The sequence below is a fragment of the Ranitomeya variabilis genome, chromosome 4 (assembly GCF_051348905.1).
Source record: "Ranitomeya variabilis isolate aRanVar5 chromosome 4, aRanVar5.hap1, whole genome shotgun sequence".
NCBI classification, from domain to species: Eukaryota; Metazoa; Chordata; class Amphibia; order Anura; family Dendrobatidae; genus Ranitomeya; species Ranitomeya variabilis.
This window is the reverse complement of record NC_135235.1, coordinates 426,638,700-426,653,958: the sequence shown is the minus strand read 5'-3', so window position 1 is coordinate 426,653,958 and position 15,259 is coordinate 426,638,700. Positions and strand designations below refer to the sequence as shown.

Genomic DNA, 15,259 nt, shown 5'->3' with positions numbered 1-15,259 from the left:
TGCTGCATTCCCCAGGTAAAGCCACTTTTGAACCATAAACAGCGGCAGAATCGCCTGACCTGGGCTACAGAGAAGCAGCACTGGACTGTTGCTAAGTGGTCCCAAGTACTTTTTTCTGATGAAAGCAAATTTTGCATGTCATTCGGAAATCAAGGTGCCAGAGTCTGGAGGAAGACTGGGGAGAAGGAAATGCCAAAATGCCTGAAGTCCAGTGTCAAGTACCCACAGTCAGTGATGGTGTGGGGTGCCATGTCAGCTGCTGGTGTTGGTCCACTATGTTTCATCAAGGGCAGGGTCAATGCAGCTAGCTATCAGGAGATTTTGGAGCACTTCATGCTTCCATCGGCAGAAATGCTTTATGGAGATGAAGATTTCATTTTTCAGCACGACCTGGCACCTGCTCACAGTGCCAAAACCACTGGTAAATGGTTTACTGACCATGGTATTACTGTGCTCAATCGGCCTGCCAACTCTCCTGACCTGAACCCCATAGAGAATCTGTGGGATATTGTGAAGAGAAAGTTGAGAGACGCAAGACCCAACACTCTGGATGAGCTTAAGGCCGCTATTGAAGCATCCTGGGCCTCCATAACATCTCAGCAGTGTCACAGGCTGATTGCCTCCATGCCACGCCGCATTGAAGCAGTCATTTCTGCCAAAGGATTCCCGACCAAGTATTGAGTGCATAACTGAACATTATTATTTGATTGTTTTTTTGTTTGTTATTAAAAAACACTTTTATTTGATTGGACGGGTGAAATATGCTAATTTATTGAGACAGGTTTTTTGGGTTATCAGGAGTTGTATGCCAAAATCATCAGTATTAAAACAATAAAAGACCTGACAAATTTCAGTTGGTGGATAATGAATCTATAATATATGAAAGTTTAATTGTAATCATTACATTATGGTAAATAATGAAATTTAACACTATATGCTAATTTTTTGAGAAGGACCTGTATATAGTACATTGATTACGTGGCTCCTCATGGCAGAATCAAAAATACGTTTTTTACCCAATTTCCAAATTCCATCTTACCGACTACTTTCCTCATCCTATTCCCTTCCAACCTTATTCTGAATATTTCAGAATTCTTCCATGGTTACACTAATTTTTCAGTCTCTGGTTCTCCCACATCCATACACTGTGTCCCAAATTATTATGCAAATTGGATTTAAGTGTGATAAAGATTTAATTGTTTTTCAAATAAACTTGTGGATGGTATTGTGTCTCAGGGCTCAATGGATCACTGAAATCAATCTTAAACACATGGGATAATTAGTTTTCCAGGTGATTCTAAATAAAGGAAAACTACTTAAAAATGATGTTCCACATTATTAAGCAGGTCACAGTTTTTAAGTAACATGGGAAAGAAAAAGGATTTCTCTGCTGCTGAAAAGCATCAAATAGTGCAATGCCTTGGTGAAGGGATGAAAACATTAGAAATTTCCCAAAAACTTAAGCGTGATCATCGTACTGGTAAGAGATTTGTGGCTGTATCTGAGCACAGATGTGTTTGTGCTGATAAAGGCATAATGAGGAAGATTTCTGCCAGGCAAGTTCATCGGATTAAGAGAGCAGCTGCTAAAAAGCCATTACAAAGCAGCAAACAGATATTTGAAGCTGCTGGTGCCTCTGGGGTCCCTCGAACCTCAAGGTGTAGGCTCCTTCAACGGCTTGCTGTGGTGCATAAACCTACTATTCGGCCACCCTTAAACAGTGTTCACAAGCAGAAATGGTTGCATTGGGCCCACACATACATGAAGACTGATTTCCAAACATTCTTGTTTACTGATAGGTGTTGAGCAACCCTGGATGGTCCAAATGGATGGAGTAATGGATGGTTGGTGTATGGCCACCATGTCCCAACAAGGCTGCAACAACAGCAAGGAGGTGGAGGAGTCATGTTTTGGGCCGGAATCATGGAGAAACAGCTGGTAGGGCCCTTTAAGGTTCCTGAAGGTGTGAAAATGACCTCTGCAAAGTATATAGAGTTTCTGACTGACAACTTTCCTCCATGGAATAAGAAGCAGAAATGTGCCTTCAGGAGCAAAATCATCTTCATGCATGACAATGCACCATCTCATGCTGTAAAGAATACCTCTGAGTCATTGGCCACTATGGGCATAAAAGGAGATAAACTCATGGTGTGGCCACCATCCTCCCCTGACCTCAACCCTATAGAGAACCTTTGGAGTATCATCAAGCAAAAGATCTATGAGGGTGGGAGGCAGTTCACATCAAAACAGCAGCTCTGGGAGGCTATTCTGACTTCATGCAAAGAAATACAAGCAGAAACTCAATGGATGCAGGAATTGTGAAGGTGATATCAAAGAAGGGTTCCTATGGTAACATGTAACTTGGCCTGTTAGGATGTTTTGGAGTTAAATAGCTTTTTGTTCAGTGAATGTGACCTCCTAATGCTGCAAATTCCACAAATGAGCATTTTCAGTTCTTTAAAACATATCAAATGTTTAGAAATTCTACTGTGCCTAATGATTTGGAACAGTGCATTTTAAGTTTTTATTCATTTTGGAGATTATACTATCATTGGGAAGTTTATTCAATAAAATTCGATGTATAATCTAACGGGTGATTACTTTTATTAGACTGACTGTCATTTGCACCAACCATTTAGGAAAATCAGAGAAAAATGTAATTTGCATAATAATTTGGAACACAGTGTAAATAGCAAAATATTTTCCAGACTTAAAAAAATACTTCTCAGATCCCTCAATCTTCTCTAGCTACTACTCAACTTTCATATTCTCTTCCAAACATCCTAAATAGCAATTTACTCTAAATTCTATAATTGTCCCTTTTCTTGTCCATCTACAGTCTACATTCCACCTGAACTATTCTAGAGAAAATGCCCAAACTAAGGGCTCGTGCAGATGACACTGTAGCTCAAATGAGTCATTTGGGTGGATAGCACTCGTCTCAAAGTTATTGTACTGGGATGTGCACATGTCCGACGTTTTTCTTGGACCAAGCCGGTCTGCACGAAAATTGTAGCATGCACGATTTGCTTCTGATAATCGGATGGCATTGGCCCATTCAACTCTATGGCTCTGTGGAAAATATCGGATCATACTTGGATAACATCTGAGTATGGCTCGATTTTCATGGACAGACTGAATGGAGAAAATGGAGAAACTTTTCTTTTTAATTCTCCATATCTGAGTAAATCTGATCACAGTCTGATCATAGTATGATTAGCATAATGGGACTAATTTACTTGGATGGAGAACATATGGCCATGTGATCAAAGCATAATGAACACAAAATCCTCCAACCTTTGTTTCTTACATCAGTCATAAATATTACTCTTCTCAGGCATTCATTTTACTTACATAGCCCCATATTTCACAGCTCTTTACAGACATTATCATTGGTGTGCCCATTAGGGCTCACAATCTAAATTCCCTATTAATATACCTCTCAAGTGTAGGAAGAAACCCAAACAAAAACAGGTAGAACGCTTTATAGATGTGGTCCTTGGCGCTTCTTTATAGATGAGGTCCTTGGTGGTTCTTGAACCCAGGGCTACAACACACCATATCAAGAGTGCTAATCACTTAGCCACCATGTTCTCTCCAACATTTTTTCAAAGGGTGAAAGCAACTGTGAAAATTTGCTGTGAAAATCCACTGGCATGCTGTGAATGTTAAATCTGCAGTGCTGGTCAATTTCTGCTATAGCTTTTCCTCAGAAAAATGTGCATGAAATCTCAGATGATAAGCTCACTGTTGGCATACACTTTTGTTTATCTTATCTTTTTACTTTTTATCTAGGGTACATCAAAGCTTTGTCTCTTTGGATTCATTTCCTACTTGATTTATGAGTTTGCTTTTCATCTGGTATCAGGTGTGATTTTCATATTGCCCACACGTTACTTGCCACAGGTGCATTTGAACGAGCATTACATGCTTGAATTTTGACAGGTGCCACCAATTTTGTCCAGCCCATTTTGGGAGTTTTGTGTGAAATTATGTTCAATTTGCCTTTTTTCTCTGTTTTTTTTTTCATTTTTTTATTTTACTAATACACACAAAGGAAATAAACAAAATAACAAAACAAGTGTAACTGCAATAATCTTCTGGGAGAAATATTTCTGGAACAATTTCAAAGGTGCCAAAACCTTTGGCCAGGACTGTATGCTTCTAACCATGTTTTCACATTGCTTGAAAAAGCTGGAAAGGTGGCGTAAATGGTGCATTGAATTGCACGAAAATACAGGATCAAAACATTCAGGCTGTCGAGTCTAAGTACTGTCTGAATATTGCACAAGCTTAGTGACTCAGACAATGTATTTATGTCAGTAACGCTTCACGCAAACTCTCATTTTTATGATTAACGAGCAGTGTTCTCTCTCCAATTGTATGTTCCAACTTCTACTTGTGTCATTACTTGTGCAATGTTAGTGTGGCCATGATTGTACCTCCGTTGTGTTTTACTTCTATGCTGCACTGGACTAGGTTATTCAGCACAATGTGATGTAATATCATTCAGAATGATTTATAATAAAAAGCAAAAAAAATCATATTGACCAAAGCATAATCTTCATAAATTTAAAATGTATTATTAAATGCTTTCCAGTAACTTTGACCATTTTATTGCATGTAGAAATATCTTCTTATGAGAAACATGAATTGTCTCTTGATGAAGTGAAGCCATTTGTATCTCAACCTGAACGAATGCCATGTTACTACAAGAATCAATTCCCTAGTAATTAATTAAACCATTCCCAGTTGGGTTTACAATGAAACATCTTCATTTATCATATGACTGCATCCCCCATCAATGCAAGGAAGCATCTCAGTTTATCTTCCAAGGAACTCTTCCCATTCATTGTAGGGACTTAGATCTAATGTTTACAGAAGTCGAAACCTAAAATATATAGAGACACTGTCATGTACATAATTAATGGCTATACCTTAGTAGCAGCTGCTTTATATCAGCATAAATCAGCTTGGTATTCCCTTACTTACTTTTTAACAAGTGATTTGTAGTCCACACAAAAGACGCCAAGCTACATAACAGGTATTCACATGATAAAAAGTAGCGATCCTAATTGGGACTGCTCATGAACCTCAGGCTTAAGGGGCCGCAGTGATGATATACTGATAGTCAATGGCTCTATGATATCTGAGATACCAGATGATAGAAAGAAAAAAAGAAATAAAAGACGATATAGAAAATCTACAGCTGGAGTCTTGGCTACTTGGTCTTCCTTAAACAATAAACTATAATTCAATATATATTAGAGATGAGTTCATCAGTCAAAACTTAAATTCGCCTGTTCTCACAGATTTTCCTGAAAAATTAGGCTCACAGAGAAGTTATTCTCCATGATTTAAATCTACCATATTATTATCTAGGTTCTCGAGACCCTATTGCATTATAAATTTAAGATGTAAAAAATAAATATACTCACCTTACCGCTCGCCTCTCCGGTTCCTCTGCTCCTCATCGTCAACCATCCGGTCCTCTCCTCGTCTTCTTATCACCACCATGAATACTGAATTCCTGGGCTTGCTCGTGCTAGGCCATGACTTCAAGCTTTGATGAAGCCCAGGAGGGTTATGCACAGGCATAAGAAAGGTCACAAGGTGCAGAACCATCCCAGGACTTATCAGAGCCGGAAGACCCGTCTCAGTGTAAGAGGTCTATTGATTTCAGTGCTTGTGGCGGTGATAAGATGATATGGTGAGGACTGGACAGGTGACAGTGAAGAGTGGAGGGGCTCACGTGGAATTTTGGCAAGTGCGGAATTTATTAAAATATTCAAGTAGAATTAAATTCCATTTGAATAGATTTGATAATCTCTACTATTTATCAATTAATAGTTTTTTAAATAAACCAATAATATTTCAACATTTTTTTCATTTTTTTTTTATTTTAAAAAGTATAAAATCTAAGGGGTTCATTGGCTAGGCTAGATATCCATGTTAATTTATCGAAGTATGCCCAAGAAAAATGATAACTAGAACTTCATATCAGATTTTACATAAGATTCATACTTACATACCAATGGCTGATGAAGTAAGCAAAAGGCCAGATATAAAATTTAATTTTATTAATTAAAAATACATATAGGTTAAAAGACAATGTGCCCAGAAGGGGGAAAAACAACATCATGTAAGTATATAATAATATATAGTATATAAGTGCTATAACAATTGACACAGTAGAAGGGATCTGAAAAAGTTGCAGATATACAATGACATCAGATGGCCAATCAAATAAATAATAATAAATATATATATAACAATGTGCCTATCATATGTGTCACTAGTAAATCTGCGAAAAAAGCAGAAACTATCTCTAGCAACTAAATATCCAATGGATATATCAAAAAATTGATGGTAGATGAAAAAAATGCAAGTGCAAACGACCCAGTATATAAAATCTGTGAAGACTGTAGAATTCATAACAATTGGCTATTAAAAATAATAAACAATCAATGAGAATATTGTTGCCATATAGCCCATAGATACGACTGCAAAGAGGGGATAACAGATATACCAGATATCTAAAAATCTAAATATATATGCACTAGTGGCAGGTCAAAGATCAGAATGCACGTGCACTAATAGCAGGTAGAAGAATGTGAATGCATGACAAGTAGCCAAGTACAGTACCTAAGGTTAAAGCCGGAATAAGATGGTGCTTCCCCCTCACCCCAACGCACGTTTCACAGTCACTTTTTCTGGGGGCATAGATATCCATGTTGTTGTATCATGTAGGCCATTTAAAGTCAGTTTCATTTAACTATTTTGGCCCAATTCATCAAAACTTTTACACCAGATTTCCAGCATAAAAGCTTAGAAAAGTCACAAAATTTAGGCACAACTTGGAGCGGCACCTTGGTGACTTCTGGCATCTTCACCCTAGTTTCTCCCAGCTCTGCCAAATTAATGACAAATAGCGGCATTTGCTATGCCACAAGTCTTACTCCAGCATCCAGTGATCTTCATGAATCAGGAGCATCTGACTCGAGCAAACCTTCTCATCAAGACCTTCGAGAACAAGCTTTACAAACCAGAAATAAACACTGTGAAGCCAATTCTTGGTGGAGTTGGACAGTCGCTGAGTCAGGAATTTCCCCCAATTTATATATAGACAGAAAATTGTAGGTTTCCTTTTATGCTGATATTTCACATTAAGTAAATTGTTACTGACATTTAGATCTCAAGGATTTTTCTTGTACGCGAAAAACGGACCAATTTCATCTGATCTGATCAGACACCAATATTTGGTCAGTGTCAGTTTTTAACATCAATGATTTTCTCTGCGAAAAAAGTAAAATTGCTTCTCTTACCCATTACAATGTTATGAAGAGACAGCATGCGGATTGCACACGGATAGCATTTGCGTGCTGACTGTGATTTTCATGGACCCATAATCTTCAATGGGTGATTTTGATCAATGACTTAGTTCAAAAATGGACGTCTCTATGATCTTTTTATGGACAAAAAAAATGGAGATATGAACTGTACCATATTCTATAATACGTATGTATTCTAGCCATGAAAAACATGGATGGCGCACACACGTGCTTCTAGGACATCAGGATGAGGCACTATTTCTTCAGCTCTAGTAGTAGATTTTTTTTTGTCCTTTTGGGTTGTCTCCCCAAGCTGGATACTGATGAGTGCAGACAATATAACTGAGGTAACGTTGGAATACTTATTGCAGACACTTTTTATTACCATGTACATATTAAGGAAATACTATTTTTTTTTTAAATATTCACCTATAAAAACAGATTTTTTTTATATATTGAGCTTAAAGGAAGAAGAAAAACACAAGAATTGTACAAATTGAGCAAATTTTTTATTCTCTATTTTCTTGGTTGGCATTTATGCACCATTTTTCATAGGTGGAAATAGATAACCAAGGGCAGATTTTACATGACCCTAAACCATACCTATGATTAGGCAATAAATTAACGAAACTTCAAGGAATATCTAGAAGCGAGAAGGGCTATTTTTTTTATAAAACTGAACTCGATTTCTGGATTTCTGTGTGGTTTTTATGTCCACTTCACCTTAAGTTAAAATGTTTTATCAGATGACGTATTTTAACAGCAATAGGAGGATACAGCGCTTAATAGCGGTACCGTACATAGGAATGCTGAACCATAGGGACTCTACGTGAGACTATATAAAGGCTGAATGCGCAGTTTAATTTTTACCTTAGGAACCCCCAGCTATGCACACTGTACAAATATACAAAAAAAAATCTATATCTATAATTACAAACACACTTACAGTCTTTGAATTTGATACGATGCCAACAGTGACAGCACAATAGTTGTAGTTGATCCAGAATAAGTAAGAAAAATAGAAACTAGAAATTCTCCACTAAAGTAGCTCCATATTTAGATTTCAAAGAAAGCCAAATTTCCTGTCATCAAGTATTTTTTTCAAAATGTAATTGTTGTTTCAGGTGAACTTGCTTGTCTCCAGCTCCACCCTACTCCTCTCCCCGCTCCATAGACTTTTATAAACAGCAGTTGTCATCTGATACCGCAGTGATCTGAAAATCCGCCTTCACCGAAGACAAATTTTATCCATGAATTCAAGAATAAAATACCATTCCAGAAGGAGAAAGAAACAGATTTCTCTAATATATCACGTTTCCGATCTTCACTGCTACTATTGATTTATGAGTGGTGTTGGGGGGGGAATTTAAAGACAGTCAATGTAGAAGTCAGAGCCAGACCATCTGATGATAAGGTCTGCACTGGTCCATCGTCTTCAGCCGGATCAGAAAATAATTGCATGTAGAATTATCTGTTCCGACTCTGAAACCGATCAACCGATATGCCGGATGAATGTGGCCTCCACGCGGCCACCCATGTTGAGGAGAAGAGTTGGTGGTGTGTCACGAGGATATTTTGGCCAAGTTGAAGGGGGCAGGGATGTGATAGCAATTATGGGTTTGTAAACTTCTTAGGGAGCAGGCGAGGAGAACTGGTATGAGATTTCAAAAAAAAACCAAAACTTGCCAGAGTGTAAAAGGAATTTTTCCCATTATACACAATAATAGCATTTTATCTCCCACATACTGCAATACATTTTAAGACATGAATATTTCTTTCCTGGAAAAAGGGAACTTGGCTCATTGATCAAATACTTTGTTTTTTTTTGTCATATCTCAAAATCTATTATTTATTCACGTCTAATTTTTGATTTTTATTTAGAAATAGGATAAAAAAATGTTTCCATTTTTTTTTATTTAGAAATTAGACAAACGTCTACGGCAGAAACGGAAAAATTCCTTTTGTGAACATACCCTTACACAGACCGAGAGGATAGAAGGAGCATGTACGGGTCAGAGAGTTCTGGTTAAAAATCCCTGTGGGCAATTTAATGGATGCCATTAGTGGGTGATACATCTGGAACACAAGCACCTGTTAGGTTAATAAGAAAATACTCAATATAATAATAATAATAATAATAATAATAATAATAATAAATTACATATATAATTAAATATATATATATATATATATATATATATATATATATATATATATATATATATATATATAATATAAAATTTAAAAATGTATTTCTGTATAAAAAGTACAAATAAAAAAATAAATAGATTGCATTTAGCCCAGAAACGAGAATTAATGATGCTTGCTTAGTGCTATCTCAATGACACTGTGCTGAAAAATTCCATATTGGATGCACAGATGGGCCATAATCATAGCAGTGCTGTGCTTAACATATGTGTCCACTGACCCTGAAAGCCGAAGACAGTGTTTTTACATAGGGTGCACTACACAAGTCTTTCGCCTTTGTCGTGACAGTGTGTCAGTGAGTGAATGATAGAGTGTATCAGTGATTAGGCAACTGTCAGAGGAGAAGTGATTGAAAGCTACATTACAATCCGTAAGCTATATACTGCATTAGCTATGCTCTGGAAGCAGGCAATTCCAATACTGATGTTATAGATAGTGATTAGTGCATAAAAAATAAAAAACGGCCAACATAAAAAGCCAAATGTAAGAAAACATACGTGAATAAATAAAAAGAAATCATTTCTTTTTTTTCGGACTTCTGATCACGTACAAGTTATGGGAATTTCACAGAATTACTGCACAATGCCAGCCATATCAGTGAAAGTTCTCCTAATCCACTGCCTTTATGAAAGCACTCCATGTACAACTCAATGCACTTAGATCCCTTTGGCAATGAAGCTCGGTAGAAATAACTAAAAACTCGAATACCTCTCATCCTCAATCTTGGAACCAATCCAACTATGTGGTGCTCGTTAATCCAATCTGGTTTTTTAAGCACAACTTCCCCCCTTCAACCCAACTTATACGATTCCTGGGAGTTGTAGTCTAATTTCTACCATGGAGACCCTACAATTGTGGTCGTCTCCCGGGGGGCTGGATAAATTATTCATATAATCCATTGCATTTTGGTTATACACCTGAATCTCCGCTATGGGTAAATGAATAAGACAATAAATTCGCCTGAATATTGGTGTTAAAAAAAGCAAATCTACAAATATATGTTTAATACAAGTGACAGGTTGTATAATCATAGAGATATGTATGGACTGTAGATCTCCATCTTTCCATAACTTATCTAATCCACAGCATAAATTAGCTATGGATCTTCTTATCTCTCTCTATAGACTTGGAAAAGGGTTAATTATTGTGTCTCCTACTGTCTAGATTTTTCCACATATTCACAACTAAATACCTTAATAGCACAAGGCACAGTCTATTTAGGTTGCCCAGAAAATGCACTTTGGCAATTCCCCGAATTACCAGAAATCGGAGGCTCGGAATCTGATCAGATCCTGTTCTCACCCATTTTGACAAGCGTAAGGGCTGTAGAAAATGGTATCGGAAACAGAACATATAGAAAGGAGTGTGCCCATACCTGACATGCAAACGATGAAATTTGCTTGAAGGAAAAAAAACACCTCCCAAACAATTTCCATTCTATGATTTTCATACCACCTGCATCACTCAGAGGAACGATCAATACAACACTTCCCAATGGATCAGCAACGGTCCCTCTGTGCCTGAAGGGATTCTCCAAATATGTTTACACATGTCCCAAAAAAAATAGAAAAAATCCAGCCAAGGATCTTAACTTGATTCCGTTCTCCCCATGAAAGCGAAAAGGAAATGGTAATAAGAGGAAACAACGCACAAGACAATAGAAAAAAAGAAGAAAAAGCCAATAAAGGTAATCTCCGGAGCCAGATCTTCTCCGAGCTAGGCGGTAAAATACGGCTAAATTACTAGTTGACCAGCGAGATCATTATCCGTGTAGTCGTTCCCCAAGGGTGGACAGTAAGCTCTTAGTTTATCCGTACAATGTAGTTCCCACAGACATCCTGGAATAGTTTTATTCTTCCTGCAGTAAAAAGGGAAATAACATGGATGGAACAGAAAGGCAAATAGTAAAGGAATATCCCAGGAGCAGCAGTGTGATGCTATGTGACTGACTGCTGCAGAGTATTGAATGCTTTCTCATTTCTGAAGACTGTCTCTCCACGCTTGGGCGGCAGGGGGCGCTCCGACACCACTCACTGCTCGGACCCAGGCAGCGCTCCTGCTCCATCCCAGAGACTTCAGGTGCTCTGCATGTCCGCCCCATGCTATGTACCACAGCGGAGCATAACAGCATGCAAATCATGGCTGCAGGACACACTGACTATGGCAGGGGCTGCTGTTAGCCCACTCCTCCCAGTACTGTGGGGTAGTAAGGGGCTGCACAGGGTGGAGGAAGGTCCTGTCTCTAATGCCAGCTCTTCTGCATGCAATGAAAGGAACAGAACTTACCCGAGGTGCTGGCTGCTGCTTCCCCCTATGCCCACACTGCTGGGGGGCTAGTGGTGAGGCTGCAGGCTGGCAGGGCAGTGTGCTCCACATTCCCGCTCAGCAGGGAGACTCGCCGCTGTCTGTCACCACATTCAGAGGGTGCGCTGTGCTCTGCTGCCGCTGGGGGGCGCCGCCGCTCGCTACTGGAGGACTTTTAATTGGAGCAGCGCAAACCTAAGTCCAGTGCTAGCCATGTCTGCTGGCAACGTGCAACGGGACGAGGCGACTGGCTCTGCAGCTGGGTCACAGGCTCTGCAGCTGGGTCACAGGCTCTGCAGCTGGGTGACAGGCTCTGCAGCTGGGTCACAGGCTCTGCAGCTGGGTCACAGGCTCTGCAGCTGGGTCACAGGCTCTGCAGCTGGGTCACTGGCTCTGCAGCTGGGTCACAGGCTCTGCAGCTGGGTCACAGGCTCTGCAGCTGGGTCACTGGCTCTGCAGCTGGGTCACAGGCTCTGCAGCTGGGTCACTGGCTCTGCAGCTGGGTCACAGGCTCTGCAGCTGGGTCACAGGCTCTGCAGCTGGGTGACAGGCTCTGCAGCTGGGTGACAGGCTCTGCAGCTGGGTCACAGGCTCTGCAGCTGGGTCACAGGCTCTGCAGCTGGGTGACAGGCTCTGCAGCTGGGTCACAGGCTCTGCAGCTGGGTCACAGGCTCTGCAGCTGGGTCACAGGCTCTGCAGCTGGGTCACAGGCTCTGCAGCTGGGTCACAGGCTCTGCACTCTACGTCATCTATGCTGAGATGCGCTGTCATGTAACTACTGCTGCTAAGATCAATGCTCATATGCCACGGACTCCACTGCTGCTGCTATAATGCTCTGCACTGCTCTTGCTCTGCAGCTGCTGCCGTCATTTTCTGTTCTGTTGCTGAAATGTTCTGCACTGCACTCTACCATATCTGCTGTACACTTCATCTACAGTGCAGCTGATAACATGCAGTGCACTGTTCTGCATCGGCAGCTAAATGCTCTGCACTTCAGGCTACCTGTGCGGTTGTGCCTGCTGTGCGTGCAGCTCTACACTACAAGGCTGCTGGCTATTCATTAACATCTCCTGTGCCAGACTAGAATGTGAGCTGCTGATCATTCACAGAAGTGTTCTGCAGGTCTCTACACCTAGACGTCTATACACTGCACTTCATCTCCAGGGAGCAAAATGCTCTGCACTTTTATTGTGTTCTGTTACATACTCCATCTGTGCTGCTCTGTGGTTACTTTCATGATTTACACTTCACTTTATCTTTGCAGCTCTGCCCTAAACATTATGCTGCTGAGTATTTACTACATTGCTGGATTATGTAACACATAAAGGCAGTGAAAGTAATCTGCTCTGCGCTCACCTATTCCAGGGCTTACTCATGAGCACAGTCACTAACCTGCTCCGCACTGTACGTCATCTCCACTGCTCTCTCCAGTCACTACCGTGCTCCGCACTGTATGTCATCTACACTGCTCACTCCAGTCGCTACCGTGCTCCGCACTGTACATCATCTACACTGCTCTCTCCAGTCACTAACGTGATCGGCACAGTATGTTATCTACACCGCTCTCTCCAGTCACTAACCTGCTCTGCACTGTACGTCATCTACACTGCTCTCTCCAGTCGCTACCGTGCTCTGCACTGTACATCATCTACACTGCTCTCTCCAGTCACTAACATGCTCCGCACTGTACATCATCTACACCGCTCTCTCCAATCACTTACATGCTCCGCACTGTACATCATCTCCACTGCTCTCTCCAGTCACTACCGTGCTCCGCACTGTATGTCATCTACACTGCTCACTCCAGTCGCTACCGTGCTCCGCACTGTACGTCATCTACACTGCTCTCTCCAGTCACTAACGTGATCGGCACAGTATGTTATCTACACCGCTCTCTCCAGTCACTAACCTGCTCTGCACTGTACGTCATCTACACTGCTCTCTCCAGTCGCTACCGTGCTCTGCACTGTACATCATCTACACTGCTCTCTCCAGTCACTAACATGCTCCGCACTGTACATCATCTACACCGCTCTCTCCAGTCACTTACATGCTCCGCACTGCACGTCATCTACACCGCTCTCTCCAGTCACTAACGTGCTCCGCACTGTACATCATCTACACTGCTCTCTCTAGTCACTAACATGCTCCGCACTGTACGTCATCTACAGCGCTCTCTACAGTCACTACAGTTCTCTGCACTATACGTCATCTTCACTGCTCTCTCCAGTCTCTAACGTGATCCGCACTGTACTTCTTCTACACCGCTCTCTCCAGTCACTAACGTGCTCCGTACTGTACGTCATCTACACCGCTTTCTCCAGTCACTACCGTGCTCCGCACTGTATGTCATCTACAACGCTCTCTCCAGTCACTACCGTGCTCCACCCTGTACGTCATCTGCACCGCTCTCTCCAGTCACTACAGTGCTCCGTACTGTATGTCATCTACACTGCTCTCTCCAGTCACTAACGTGCTCCGCACTGTATGTCATCTACACCGCTCTCTCTAGTCAATACCGTGCTCCGCACTGTATGTCATCTACACCGCTCTCTCTAGTCACTACCGTGCTCCACACTGTACGTCATCTCCACTACACTCTCCAGTCACTGCCGTGCTCTGCACTGTACGTCATCTCAACTGTTCTCTCGAGTCACAAACGTGCTTCGCACTGTACGTCATCTACACCGCTCTCTCCAGTCACTACCGTGCTCCGCACTGTATGTCATCTACACTGCTCGCTCCAGTCGCTACCGTGCTCCGCACTGTACGTCATCTACACTGCTCTCTCCAGTCACTAACCTGCTCCGCACTGTACGTCATCTACACTGTTCTCTCCAGTCACTAACGTGATCGGCACAGTATGTCATCTACACTGCTCTCTCCAGTCACTAACCTGCTCTGCACTGTACGTCATCTACACCGCTCTCTCCAATCACTAACGTGCTCCGCACTGTATGTCATCTACACTGCTCTCTCCAGTCACTAACATGCTCCGCACTGTACGTCATCTACACCGCTCTCTCCAGTCACTTACATGCTCCGCACTGTACATCATCTCCACTGCTCTCTCCAGTCACTACCGTGCTCCGCACTGTATGTCATCTACACTGCTCACTCCAGTCGCTACCGTGCTCCGCACTGTACGTCATCTACACTGCTCTCTCCAGTCACTAACGTGATCGGCACAGTATGTCATCTACACCGCTCTCTCCAGTCACTAACCTGCTCTGCACTGTACGTCATCTCCACTGCTCTCTCCAGTCACTAACGTGCTCCGCACTGTGTGTCATCTACACTGCTCTCTCCAGTCGCTACCGTGCTCTGCACTGTACGTCATCTACACTGCTCTCTCCAGTCACTACCGTGCTCCACACTGTGCGTCATCTACACTGCTCTCTCCAGTCACTAACATG

The 15,259-nt window shown here is 41.5% G+C and overlaps 1 protein-coding gene across 2 annotated transcripts in view; it reads right to left on the bottom strand.

Annotated features, from left to right (window-relative positions):
• The window catches only part of CA10 (carbonic anhydrase 10), a 494,312-nt gene extending 481,731 nt beyond the window's left edge, over positions 1 to 12,581 (bottom strand). Inside the window, exons 1-2 of one of the 2 annotated variants that reach the window (XM_077251361.1) lie at positions 11,826 to 12,581; positions 10,915 to 11,397 (exon numbers count right to left, since the gene is read on the bottom strand). In XM_077251361.1, the coding sequence (XP_077107476.1) occupies positions 10,915 to 10,975 (61 nt within the window). In that variant the 5' untranslated portion in view covers positions 10,976 to 11,397; positions 11,826 to 12,581. Of the gene's footprint in view, positions 1 to 10,914; positions 11,693 to 11,825 lie in introns of those variants that run through there. The other variant, XM_077251360.1, reaches the window with a different exon arrangement.
• Between the last annotated feature and the right edge of the window lie 2,678 nt (positions 12,582 to 15,259).